The following is a 14,877-nucleotide window of genomic DNA, read 5'->3' on the forward strand; positions in this document are numbered from 1 at the left end:
TTGCACAATGTTCAGCACCATTCGCGACTCCTCAGATACTGAAGCAGTCCGTGTAGAAATGCAGCAAGACTTGGACAATATCCAGGCTTAGGCTGATGAGGGGCAAGTAACATTCAGGCCACACAAGTGCCAGGCAATGACCATCTCCAACAAGAGAGAATCCAACCATCTCCCCTTGACATTCAATGGCATTACCATCGCTGAATCCCCCACTATCGACATCTTCGGGTCTACCATTGACCAGAAACTGAACTGGAGTAGCCATATAAATACCGTGGCTACAAGAGCAGGTCAGAGGCTAGGAATCCTGCGGCGAGTAACTCACCTCCTGACTCCCCAAAGCCTGTCCACCATCTACAAGGCACAAGTCAGGAGTGTGATGGAATACTCTCCACTTGTTTGGATGGGTGCAGCTCCAACACTCAAGAAGCTCCACACCATCCAGGACAAAGCAGCCCGCTTGATTGGTACCCCATCCACAAACATTCACTTCCTCCTCCACCGACACACAGTGGCAGCAGTGTGTACCATCTACAAGATGCACTGCAGCAACGCACCAAGGCTCCTTAGACGGCACCTTCCAAACCCGCGACCTCTACCGACTAGAAGGACAAGGGCAGCAAATGCATGGGAACACCACCACTTGCAAGTTCCCTTCCAATTCACACACCATCCTGTCTTGGAACTATATTGTCGTTCCTTCACTGTCGCTGGGTCAAAATCCTGGAACTCCCTTCCTAACAGCACTGTGGGTGTACCTACCTCTCATGGAGTGCAGTGATTCAAGAAGGCAGCTCACCACCACCTTCTTAAGGGCAGTTAAGGGTGGGCAATAAATGCTGGCCTGACCAGCGATGCCCACATCCCATGAATGAATAAAAGAAAAAAAAATCAAAATATTAATCAGCCATGATATAATTGAATGGTGAAACAGCTCAAGAGGGGCTGAATGGCCTACTTCTATTGCTATGTACCTGGATTCTGACTGATCTGTAACTCAACACCATTTCCCTATCTTTGCTCCATATCTCTTGGTACTCTTACCGAATAAAAATCTAGTGATCTCAGTCTTTGTGCGAAAAGTGCTTCCTGAAAGCTTTCTTCTAGTGGTTGGATGTACTGAGATTTGTATTCAAGATTGGATGCCTTCAGAAATCCTTACTAGTTTCTCATTGGTGGCTTTCTCCTCGTCTGTCATTTTTGATTCCTACCAATGTTATCTCGTCATTTCTGATTTATTGGTGTTTTACTTTGAGCCAATCAGCAAAGTGTGACTGGAAAAGAGTGATGGCAGAAATGTGATGTTGGAAGAAGTAAACATTATCCAAGAAGTGTGCTTATATGCTAGATATTTAGTATAGAATAATTGAATTATAGATTATAAACAGATGTATACTAGTAGATCTCCAGTAACATTCTTCATGGTCAGTGAGATGATGTGATATTTTGCAAGGGGAAGAATGTTATGCTGTTAAAATGCTGTTATGTACCTTCATTGCCACACCTTAAAGGCTGGTCAGAGCTTAATTGTTGTACAGTGAGGATTAGAAGATGCTGGCAATTTTGAGACTCTGACTGGTCACAAGCAACCAGAATATAATAATTAGCTTTCTTATTAAAAAAATAGTTTTTTCACCTGTAACTTAATTGGCATCTGAGTGTGATGAAGAAAATGTGTGCACACATATTGGTTTTATATAAGTAGACAGATACGTAGGATTGAAGTGTGAATAGCAAGTTTATTTGTTTCACTGTTATATCTTCTAGCCTGTGGAGGATTGATTGCAGTTTTCCTTTACAGTGTCCCAAGTAAATGGCATTAAAAATTGTTTCAATGCAAACTAACTCAAACTAAAAGGGCGGCACAGTGGCGCAGTGGTTAGCACCGCCGCCTCACAGCTCCAGCGACCCAGGTTCAATTCTGGTCGCTGCCTGTGTGGAGTTTGCAAGTTCTCCCTGTGTCTGCGTGGGTTTCCTCCGGGTGCTCCGGTTTCCTCCCACAAGCCAAAAGACTTGCAGGTTGGTAGGTAAATTGGCCATTATAAATTGCCCCTAGTATAGGTAGGTGGTAGGGAAATATAGGGACAGGTGGGGATGTGGTAGGAATATGGGATTAGTGTAGGATTAGTATAAATGGGTGGTTGATGGTCGGCACAGACTCGGTGGGCCGAAGGGCCTGTTTCAGTGCTGTATCTCTAAACTAAACTAAAATCTAAACTCAGTCTTGGTGCTGTGCAGCAGTAGATGTTTAAAGTGTGTTACGATGTGGTTGTGGTGATAGTTCATGAGGCAGAACTTTAGCACTTCATGACATTGAACCCAAAATGTGTTACAGTTTTAATCACACAAAGAAACAATCTTTTAAGCTTGTAGTAGACATATTTATTTCATTTTGTTTAATTCTGTTATTGCACGGCCTTTACATAGTGCTATCTAAAGGGAAAGAAAAACCTTGCATTTATATCACGCTTTTCATATCCTTGGAACATTTTGAGCTCTTCAAAACCAATGAATTACATTTAATGAATAGTCACTGTTGTTATGTTGGCAAACATGGCAGCCAATCATTGCATAGCAAGAACCCACAAACAGCAACGAGATAAATGACGAGGTAATATATTTTGGGTGGTGTTGGTTGAGTGAAACTTAATGTTGTCCATGACATTGAGAGAACTCCATGGCACTAACTCACATAGTCCTACAGAATATCTTATGTCAACTTGAACAGGCAGAGGCTTTGTTTATAGTCTCTTCCAAAGAATGATTATAATCACGTGAGCGTCCATTTTCAGTGGAACGGTGATGCCGTTCTCATTTTTAAAAAAATCTGTGTAGGGCTAATGTTGTATCCAACATAGGAGTAGCATGACTGAGATATCATTTTCCCCTCTTCCTGTTTCCTGTTTATTATCCCATTCCTCTGAAAGTGATGATGACGCATGCTGAATGTGATTCCACAGGAGCTGAATACCATTTCATGTGACACGCAGTTGTATTCCTTTTGAAGTTTGTGACCTTTTTTTTGAAAAAGAGAGAACTAAGAGGGTATGTTTTGCAAAATTATAGCTGAGTCCAAATTGTGTTATCTTATGACAGGGAGAAAGGTTTTACTGAAAAAAATGCCCTGTTTTATTAGAAAATAACCTCCTGTTTTCTAAGCACCTGTTATCTTACTGATGTTGGAGTATTTATTGTTCATTCACAAATGGACTGTTGATTTTCTTTCTCTGTTACAGCTTTGGTTTGCATTTGTCAATGGATTTTCGGGGCAGATTCTTTTTGAGCGGTGGTGTATTGGCCTCTATAATGTGGTAAGTACATCTGAACACTATGTTACAGTGCAAGCCAGTGTCTACCAATGTTTCTTTACTCTTGCTTGCAGTAAAAAGCAACTTCTATTAATAGGCCCATCCCTCTTGTGCACCAATACTTAAGCTTATGTGTAAACAATTGTAGCATGCCTCAGGGCTGACATCCACCTGAACCATCAAATTAAGCACACAAGACCTCGGTTTAACATTTTATCCTAAAAGGTGGCACGAGCAACAGTGCAGCACTCCCTCATTATTGCACTTGTGTGTTGGTTCTGCTGATGAGCTGAAGCCATGCCACCCAACCCTATACCTGCAGTCAGAGGTGAGAATGCTACCATCTGAGCCAAACTGTTACACCCGTTGATTTATGCTATTTCCTCTGAATTTCTGTTCCTATATATGTCTTCCTCTCCACTTTCTAAAAATTTTGTCAAAACACATTTTCAACCATACTTTCAGTTGACTCTCCTAATTGCCCTTTTCTTTGGTATTCCTTTTCCTTACTGATCTATTTGTGAAGCACCTCGGGACCTGTTTTACATTAAAAGTACTATGTAAATAAAAGCTGTTTTTCACCTTGTTATTTATGAAATATGTATCATATATCATTGCATTCTGTAAGAGTCAAATGCATACTTTATCCTAAAAGTCCTAGATTTTAATAGCTTTTAGTACAGAATTCGTGATTTAATAATTAGAAAGTACTTGAAACCATCACTAATATGTTCAGTTAATCACAAAAGTCTTTTTCAATTCCCACTCCAGATTTTCACAGCCTTACCTCCCTTTTCATTGGGCATTTTCGAAAGGACATGTAGTCAAGAGAACATGCTGCGATTCCCACAGCTTTATAAGATTACCCAAAATGCAGATTGCTTCAACACAAAGGTAAATATTACAACTCCCCAGTACTAAGTAAAGGACAAATCCAGTATGATGCTGAGACTAAAAAATTATATTTAACCTGTGTTACAAATTTTGGGTTGGAGTTAGATATTCTTTCAGGTTCAGAACACTTCATTATGTGAACTGGATACCGTAAACTCAAATGTGCCACTATATGCATTTATTTTATCTTTAAAAGGCTGATTGATTGGTATCTTAGTGAGATATAGTCAAATATAAATCACCAAACTGATTTATTTTTTATATCTGATCAATCAAAATAAAAATTGCAGAGAATTACAACTTCTTTTGCAAAACTCCTTGTAACCTAGAAAATAGCAAAGCTCAAAATGTTGTTAAATTCAACTTTTCTGGCTAGCATTCTCATTGAATCTAGTCAGAACTGTATTTAAGGAGACAGCTTCCTCTTGTTAGGAGCGGATCCAATACCACATCTTGCCATAGACCTTGTGCTTCTTTATTTCTTAGTGAGGCTGTAAGGTCGAGGCTTGACCTCTAACCCTTCAACAATAACTTGCATTTATATAGCGCTTAACAGAGCCATTAGAAATAAAGAATGCTGAAGCAAAGAATATATTCATATAGGTGGCCAAAAGCTTAGTCAAAGATGTGGGTTTTAAAACAAGAGCAAGAAGGACAGTGCAGTGGTTAGCACCACAGCTCCAGCGACCCGGGTTCGGTTCTGGGTACTGCCTGTGTTCTCCCTGTGACCACGTGGGTTTCCTCCGGGTGCTCCGGTTTCCTCCCACATGCCAAAGACTTGCGGGTTGATAGGCAAATTGGCCATTGTAAAAATTGCCCCTAGTGTAGGTAGGTGGTAGGAGAATTTAGGGAAGTTGGGGATGTGGGGAAAATGGGATTAATGCAGGATTAGTATAAATGGGTGGTTGACGGTCGGCGCGGACTCTGGGCCGAAGGGCCTGTTTCAGTGCTGTATCTCTCTATGACTAACTACTTGTATTTATATAGTGTAGTAAAATGTCCCAAGGTGCTTCACTGGAGCATTATCAAGCAAAATTTGACACCGAACCACATATGGGGATATTAGGGCAGATGGCCAAAAGCTTGATCATAGAGGTAGGTTTTAAGGGGCATCTTAAATAAGGAAAGAGATAGCGCGGTGGAGGGGTTTAAGGAGGGAATTCCAGAGTTTAGGGTCTTGGCAGCTGAAGGCAAGGCTGACAATGGTGGAGTGATTAAAATTGGGGATGAGCAAAAGGCAAGAATTGGAGGAGTGCAGATCTCAACTCATTATGTTTGTTCTCCACTGAGTTCCCTAAATCTGTCTCCATATAAACTCCCTAACCCATATTCACAGCCACGCCCTTGTCCTGGCCATCTCACATGGTCTTGCTAGTCAATTACAGATAAGGCCATCCCTGATCACTTCCTTGTATCGCTCACTACTCGAATCTCCCTTTCACGCTCCAACCCTACCTCCTCCTGTATCTGTCCCTGCAAGAAAAAAATGTCCCCCAGTTCAATTACAGCTGCACTTTCAAAATCCCAACTTGTCTAGCGTTTGGCCCTCCTTTCGCCACAATACATCTGCAATTACTGATTTACTCAACCGACCCTCACCTCCACCTTTAATGCCTTGTCCCCAATAAAAGCATTACTCTCTCTCACCCTGGCCATTCCCCTGGTACTGCTCTCATCTCTGCTCCCTTGAGTCCAAGGGACGCAGACTTGAAAGGACAACAGGTTTAGCCATCCACTGCCAAATCTGGCTGGAATACTAAAACACGATCAGGTCTTGCTCTCATCTGCTAAAACTGCTCATACTATTTCAGGATCATCCTGGAATACAAAGATAAGCCCTAGCTTCTTTTCTCTACTGCAGACCTTCCTCTTAAACCCCTCTTCCCTGTCCCCTCCACCCTGACCTTAAACAGTAAGTGTGAGGAGCTCATGCACCGCTTTGTCACTAAGATTGAGACTATCTGATCAGCTGTCTCTGCCACCCTTCCATCCCTTCCACTACACTATCTGGCCAACTTCCTATACTGTTCACCCTGCCCTAGCCCTGAACTCATATCTTTCTCTAGTTTCTCTCTTATCTCCCCTCATGCCCTCTCTGAGCTCCTCTTGTTGATGAGACCACCTCCTGCTCCCTCAATTCTATTTCCACTAAACTACTGACCACCCAGCTTCCTTTCCTGATCCCCATGTTTGCTGATATTGTAAACGGTTCTCTATCTTCAGGTGTTGTCCCTCTCTTCTTTAAATCTGCCATCATCACCCCTCTCCTCAAAAAAAAAACAACCCTTGACCCCACAGTCCTTGCATACTACTGTCCCATCTCCAACCCATCTTTCCTCTCCAAAGTCCTTGAACGTGTTGTCACCTCCCAAATCCCTTCCCATCTTTTCTGGGACTCCATGTTTGAATCCCTCCAATCAGGTTTTCCCTCCTGCCACTGTAGTAAAACAGCTCTTATTGAAGTCACAAATGACATCCACTGATCCACTGTGACTGTAACAAAGATAAACTTTCCCTGTTCGTCCTTCTCGACTTGTCTGCAGCCTTTGACACAGTTGACCACACCATCAGCCTGCAACGCCTCTCCACTGTCATCCGGCTGCGTGTGACTGCTCTCACCTGGTTCCATTCTTGCCTATCTAATCATAACCCGAAAATCACTTGCAATGGCTTCTCTTCCAGCTCCTGCACCATTACCTCTGATGTTCCCCAAGGATCTCTCCTAAGGCCCCTCCTATTTCTCATCCACATGCTGCCCTTGGCAACATCATCCAAAAACACAGTGTTATTTTTCACATGTAAGCTGACAACAACCAGCTCAGCCTCACCGCCACCTCTTTCGACTCCTTCACTGTTGCTAAATTATCTGACTGCTTATCCAACTTCCAGTATTGGATGAACAAAAAATTCTTCCAAATAAATATTGGCAAGACTGAAGCCATTGCTTTCGGTCCCCGTCCAAACTCCATTCGCTAGCTACCGACTCCATCCCTCTCCCTGGCAACATTCTAAGATTAATCCAGTCTGTCAGCAAACTCTGTCACATTTGACCCCAAGATGAGCTTCTGACCTCATATTCATGAACAAAGAACAGTACAGCACAGGAACAGGCCATTCGGCCCTCCAGGCCTGCACCGATCATGATGCCTGTCTAAAATAACACCTTCTGCACTTCAGGGGTCCGTATCCCTCTATTCCCATCCTATTCATGTATTTGTCAAGTTGCCTCTTAAACGTCGCTATCGTACCTGCTTCCACCACCTCCCCTGGCAGCAAGTTCCAGGCACTCACCACCCTCTGTGTAAAAAGCTTGCCTCGCACATCCCCTCTAAACTTTGCCCCTCGCACCTTAAACCTATGTCCCCTAGTAATTGACTCTTCCACCCTGGGAAAAAGCTTCTGACTATCCATTATGTCCATGCCACTCATAACTTTGTAAACCTCTAACAGGTTGCCCCTCTACCTCCATCGTTCCAGTGAAAACAATCGGAGTTTATCCAACCTCTCCTCATAGCTAATACCCAACATCCTGGTAAACCTCTTCTGTACCCCTCTCCAAAGCCTCCACATCCTTCTGGTAGTGTGGCGACCAGAATTGTACGCAATATTCCAAGTGTGGCCTAACTAAAGTTCTGTACAGCTGCAGCATGACTTGCCAATTTTTATACTCAGTGCCCCGACCGATGAAGGCAAGCATGCCGTATGCCTTCTTGACTACCTTATCCACCTGCGTTGCCACTTTTAGTGATCTGTGGACCTGTACGCCCAGATCTCTCTGCCTGTCAATACTCCTAAGAGTTCTGTCATTTACTGTATACTTCCCACCTGTATTAGACCTTCCAAAATGCATTACCTCACATTTGTCCGGATTAACATCACTCTACTTCACCCCATCTTAGCTAATCTGCTGCTGAAACCCTCATTCGTTGCCTCGAGACTTGACTGTTCCAGTGCTGGGTGATCTCCCACATTCTACACTCCGTAAACTTGAGGTCATCCAAAATTCTGCTATCTGTATCTTAACTCGCACCAAGTCCTGTTCCCTATCACCGCTGTGCTCGCTGACCTACATTAGCTCCCGGTCAAGCAACGTCTTGATTTTAAAGTTTTCATCTTTGTTTTCAAATCCCTCCATGGTGTAGCCCCTCCCTATCTCTGTAATCTCCTCCAGCCCTACAACCTTCTGAGATATCTGCACTGCTCTAATACTGGCCTCTTGTGCTTCCCCATTTTAATCGCTCCACTATTGATAGCTGCGTCTTCAGTTGCCTTGGCCCTAAGCTCTGGAATACCCTCCCACCAACTCTCCATCTCACTTTCCACCTTTAAGGCGCTCCTTAAGCTTGATCAAAGAGGTTGGTTTTTTGGTCATCTGGCCTAATACCTCCTTATGTGGCTCGCTGTGGATATTTTGTTTTATAATGCTCTTGTGAAGTGCCTTGGGAAGTTTTATTCTGTTAAGGGCGCTATATTAAATATAAGTTGTTCTTGTGGGTTGTAGGGCTTGAGGAAGTTACAGAGACAGGGAGGGGCAAGGACTTAGAGAGCTTTGGAAACAAGAATAAGAATTTTAAAATTGAGGTGTTGTTTAACTGAGAGCCAATGTAGCTCAGTGCGCACAGGGCTGATGGGTGAATTGGACTTGGTGCGAGGCAGGATACTGGCAGCAGAGTTTTAGATGGCCTTAAGTTTATGAAGGCTGGGAGATGGAAAGCCAGCCAGGAGATCATTGGAATTGTCAAGTCTAAAAGTACCAAAGGCATGGATGTTTTCAGCAGCAGATGAGCTGAGGCAGGGGTCAAGTCGGGTGATGCTACGGAGGCGGAAATAGGCAGTCTTAGTGATGTCACAGATATGTGGTCAGAAGTTCATGTTGGGATCAATATGATACCTAGGTTGTGAACAGTCTGGTTCAGCCTCAAACAGATGGCAGAAAGAGGAATAGGGACAGTGGCTTGGGAACGGAGTTTGTGGCGGAGACCGAAGACGGTTGCTTCAGTCTTCCCAATATTTAGTTGTAGGGTCTTAAAAGAGTTTAGGGAGTTGATGAAACAGAGGGGTTTGGCAGCCTACCTGGCCAACCCTCTGACATGGAGAGCTGGGGGAGCACCTGGGGTAAAGTCTGTGGCTTCTTATCTGGTTGTAACACAAAGGTTAGTCGGCAGAGGTTAGGAGGGGCAACAGTCACAAGGGGAGAGCGTACCCTTTTGGAGGTTAGAACTGAATAGCTTTAAAGATTTTCCTAATTCATTAAGTGTATGTAACCTGCTAAAACATGTGGCATGCAGTGTTGTTCTCTAATTTACAAGGAACATTATGAAATAGATCAAAATTCTCTGCCTAACTGTTGTGATATCTGTTTTACAGTGTAAGTAGTCCACACAGTATCACAGGAAGTAATTTTAAAATTCTCGTCCTTGTTTCCAAACCCCTCTATGGCCTTGCCCCTCCCTGCCTCTGCAACTTCCTCAAGCCATACAAACAACAAGAGCAACTTATATTTATATAGCGACTTGAGCGTAATAAAACCTCTCAAGGCACTTCACAGGAGCAGTTGGTTGGAATATTTAAATTGCTAAAGTGATATCACAACTCTAATGTATTCTCTTCATTCCTTATTTTACGTCTCAACTAAGTCAACTTTTTTATTGATTTATATTTGGTCTAGTCTCACCAGTGTATTTATCAGCTCACCTTCAAAGAAGGTAGTTGAAACACACAAGGGCACATATGGAATCACAGTATCCAATAGGTATAATGGGGCAAAGTCTCTTATGGAAGAGACTGATAATACTGATCCCAAACGAGTATATAGGGCAGACCCAAAATTTGAAACAATTCTATACTGTATGTTTTTATGCCTTCTGATTTTACAGCTTTTATTTTTTCTCTGCATTGGTGAAAAAGGGTAAAATAAGCACCAAGCAAAATTAAAACAAAATATTTATTGTTAAAGTTTGGGTTTTAATCAGTAAAATAACTTGGGGTTAATGCAATAGTATAATTCATTAAGCCTGTGAAAGCAGGGAAAATCGTAAAGTTTTGCCTCAACTTCTCTCTCCTATCCTGACCCTTTGCCATATCTGCAAAAGCAATCAATTAAACACAGGATATCAATCTAAAAATACAATGTTCATTCCTGACCAGGTACATTTCACGATTAACATGCCCATAGACCTAATAGAACTAGAGCCTTTATTTTCCATGGACTATTTCATCATCTATTTTACTTAACCATATAATCTTCAGTGCCTTGCATAAACAGATATCCTTTGAGCTCCCTAAGATTTAATTGACATGGCATTCATTATCTCTGGCAGCAATCTATTCTACGTGTGTACCGTTCCTGGGGAAGTGGGGAGGAGGTGCAGGATAGGGAACAATGGTGGAGAAAGCAATTATTCTAATCTCTTCTCTCCTGATTGGGGCTTGCTAACTTTGTATTCACATACTCTCACACTGCCATCACAATTCAACCTAAATGATATGCTTATAGTGGAACCTGACCAGCTTGTTAATAGTTCCTCAGTACTACAAAATTTGATCAAGTTAATCCACTACAGAGGTCACAGCCTATGTTCCCATAGTCCTTCAATAAATCCACTAACCTTATAATACATTCATTGTCCAATTATTCACTAATATGATGAATCACCACTTCACAGCCATTTTTTGTAATATCCTCAGGCTTGTGCACAGTTACAGCTATTAATGTCTTTCAGTGGCATGTCTAATTAGGGTCAAAGTACTAAACTAGATCCACACAGCCTCAATACATAGTCTGATGTCTTATTTATTTGTGTAATCTTTTACCAGCTGGGAATCCTCTAATCTGTATTAATTTCAAACTGCCAATTGATTTTTTTTTTACCACTGTTTTTAAATTATAGCACAATCCCTGCCCCTATCTCTATGTTGTTCTCCTTAGGCAGGTCTGTCTAGCAGCAGACATCCACAAACATGGACAATTCTGCTCTTTGGTTCACCCGGTTTGAATGGTGCAGGAAGGAGGACTGCCCTGTCCAAATATTATCACAATATGAGCCTTTATAAATGTTAAATGTAGATTCCAAATTGATAGAAGCTTGGCATGAATATATATAATAGCCAGAAAGAGACGTCTTATTCATTACCTTGTTACATTACCTAGCTAGTCCAAGAATATAGTCAATAAAATTCTTTTCTGATTTCAACATTTTATTTACATTGAAATCTGTATCCACTGAGATTTGGCCAGTTAACATTTACAGCAGTCAATGACAGTTATTGTTTATTTTGTTGGAATGAAATTGTTACATAGTTTGGTTATTCAGAATTGAGATAATCTGCAATGACATGCAAGTAGTAATCCTACTGACTGCTTCATATCGTCACATTATAAGTAGACACACACACTTGGAAAAAAAGGATCATAGGAAATAGGAGCTGGAGTAGGCCATTCAATTAGATCATGGCTGATCTACCTCAACACCATTTTCCTGCACTATCCTGTGCAGTCTCGCCTTAGGTAACAAAGAAAAGTACATTTTCAACAGGTTAGAATGGTGGTATTCCACATTACAGTAGCAGTAACCACCACACAAAGTGGAGAGATTTTCGTTCAGTCCATCACTCCGGTGAGTTCATCATCTCTACCCTGTTGTATAGAAAGATTCCAGACAGTTGAGGAAAATGAAAAGGTAATGTAAATCATTTGTGATGTTTTGATTGGACCTGTATAGCAGATGTTCTGAAAGATGCATATTGCTCAATGCAGTCTCCACAAGGAAAGCCAACAAATTACAATTATAGCATGCTGCAGGGCTAGAAAATTTTTAAAAAGAAGCTCTGAGCCAACTGCCTTCAGAAGCACAAAAAGAAAGGGGGAAGAAGTGACTATATATTAAGTTTGAATAAAGAAAACAATTTTGGCTGTTGGTGCACTTTCCAACCGGCTTATATGTATGTGATGTATACACTTTCAGTTCTTTAAAATAGATTATGCTAGTAAAGTATGAATATAAATATTCATGTGGCTTTTTTAAAAAGAGCTGAGATTTATCTTTATATTTAATGTTCTAGTCCTAAGAACAAAGCAAAGACAAAGAAATTGCAACTAAGCAAGTTATGCTTGACTAATTTAGAGGAGTATGTAATCATGATATTGCGGAAACAATAAAGGGTGTTAATTTTCATGCTAAATGACTCGAGGTGACCTGGCATTCTTCTTTGCACATGGAGAATGTGTGGCGGATAAAAAGCTTTGTGACATGGCTGATCAATGATCCAGATAACCTATGAGCAACTTTGCTTCTTAGGTCCTAATAGGGTTTATTGTGGGAACCATGGTTCTCTGCGTTAATTATTGTGAACTTAGTACTATTCTCTTAAATGTGCCATTGAGAAGACTTTGTGCTTGCAACTATTCAGTGTTATTTAAATGTAATTCTGCTAGCTATTCTGGGAGTTGTCCACAAGTTTGTTTCAATTAAATGAGTTTTTATATTTAAGTTTTATTTGTTGGGCCCTCATCCTGTAAGTGCGAGAGTCATCTTGTTTCTTTTAGAAAGTTTTTTTTAAACAGGCTAAACACCTTCTGATCGAAGGCAGTTTAACCTCCAATGAGGGATACACCACTTTCTCTTTTCCTGCCTTTTCTGTGTTCATTTTCTATTCCCTACCCCTTACCTAGGCCTCATGACTCCCATGACTGAGTGGCTACCACCAATGCCGTTTTTTTCATTCCACAGATTTTCTTCTTCTCTCTGCAAGAACACCACTAAAGACTGCTTTGCATTTCCCCACAGTGCGTGATTGAAATTGGGTCGCAGCAAACTTGGGCCGTTAAGCTGCACTCTTTCATTCTCTGGCATTATGTTTTAGAGTTCCAACACAGTGCCACTGCATTGCTTTTCCATCTCTTAACTTTGTCTTAATCCATCATTAGGGGAGGAAAAGCTAACAAAAATGTATATCTAATATTGTCAAGTGACAGAAAATATATCATTTAAAAGAATCGTCTGATAAAGGGATTTGTATCCTCACCCTCCCATTACTTTTGGTTTTAGTGCATCATAGCTGGGGAGGGATCAGGGCAATTAATGTAAAAAAAAAAGTTGACTTCTTTGCAAGCATATGGTGGAAATAAGTGCCTTGGTTGATAATAGCCCATGGTTTGATCAGAATTAATCTACTGCCCATTATATCATCACAGTCTTTGAAATAATTCAACCTAGAAAGGTCAATTTAGAAAGACTGACCACCACTTAAATGGCCCTGAGGCAGCTTCCTAATTTACCAAATGATTGTAGAAAAGTTGACTTGTAAAATCATAAGAGATTTGCACTTAGAATTTCTACAAAAGGCTTTGAACTTCTGATGAAGCATGCTATGATTGGATGACTGAGCAGCATAAGCAATTTGGTATTATTTTCTGGAGTTTCATTTTGACTTCAGTATTCACTTATGGGCCAGACCCCCATTAGTTACAGTGCTTCCCTTTATACTGTTCTCTTGGTTAGAATACATATGATTTCATATGGTTCTTTAATTGCCTTTGAAGACTGACACACAAAATAATATAGCAGAACTCAGAAAAATCTGCACTTGCCAGTGGAAAATCTTACTGCATATTTATATGATGTCTGATATAAAGTCATCGTTGCCCCAAGATTTTTAAACATTTTGATCTTAAAGCATTTTTATAAATGTAAAATGCCAACCTGGAAACCTAGCAAAAGATGATCAATAGCTTCAAAAGAGCTGACTCAGCTCCCAAAATGTTGACAACTCAAGAACCAACCCTGATTATAAGCCTATGACATGCAAAGCAATTAGTTATATAGGCTTTGCAACCTAAGTTGTGGGTACACCCAACATTCCTTCACATGTTCTGGTGCAATAAAAAAGGGAGTTATGGGCATGCTCCCCAGGAAAATTTGAATTTTTACATTATAAGCACGTTTATACTTTATAGTTTTTTTTTAAGTTCTAGTTGGCTTTTCAACAAGCTGATCAAGCCATTCCTGGCTCCAAAAGTCATCTCAACAGTCACTCTCTCAAATCTAACTGCCCTCCCTAATTCAAAGAGACTCATTGTACATCCTTTCTAGATCCAGTTCATGTAAACACTGTACCTGATGTTCTCTTTTCCACTAACCTAATCTGGGACAGCTGGTAATCTTCTTCCAGCAGCCCTTCAAACTGCAGCTAATCTTCCACCAGCCTCATTTAAACTGACACACTCTTTTCATTCTCCCAGTTTAAAATAACAATCTTTTCCATCTTCAGTTCAAGGAAGGTTCACTAGGTTGATTCCTGGGATAAAGGGGTTGTCTTATGAGGAAAGGTTGGGCCTATACTCAATGGAGTTTAGAAAAATGAGAAGTGATATATCGAAACATAAGATTCTGAGGGGGCTTTACAGGATTGATGCTGAGAGGATGTTTCCCCTAGTGGGGGAATCTAGAACTCGGGGGCACAATTTCAAAATGTGGTCTCCCTTTTAAGACAGAGATGAGGAGGAATTTCTTCTCTCAGGGGGTCGTTAATCTTTAGAATTCTCTTCCCCAGAGAGCAGTGCTGACTGGGTCATTAAATATATTCAAGGCTGAGTTAGACAGATTCTTGATCTACAAGGGAGTCAAGGGTTATGGGGAGTAGGCAGGAAAGTGGAGTTAAGGCCACAGTCAGATCA

General features: G+C 41.1%; 1 protein-coding gene across 1 annotated transcript in view; it reads left to right on the forward strand.

Annotated features, from left to right (window-relative positions):
• The window catches only part of atp8a2 (ATPase phospholipid transporting 8A2), a 709,260-nt gene that overhangs the window by 586,150 nt on the left and 108,233 nt on the right, over nucleotides 1-14,877 (forward strand). Inside the window, exons 28-29 of the mRNA XM_068032841.1 lie at nucleotides 3,237-3,311; nucleotides 4,080-4,202. Coding sequence (XP_067888942.1) covers nucleotides 3,237-3,311; nucleotides 4,080-4,202 — 198 coding nt within the window. The remainder of the gene's footprint in view (nucleotides 1-3,236; nucleotides 3,312-4,079; nucleotides 4,203-14,877) is intronic.

Source organism: Heterodontus francisci, chromosome 6, assembly GCF_036365525.1.
Source record: "Heterodontus francisci isolate sHetFra1 chromosome 6, sHetFra1.hap1, whole genome shotgun sequence".
Classification (NCBI taxonomy): Eukaryota; Metazoa; Chordata; class Chondrichthyes; order Heterodontiformes; family Heterodontidae; genus Heterodontus; species Heterodontus francisci.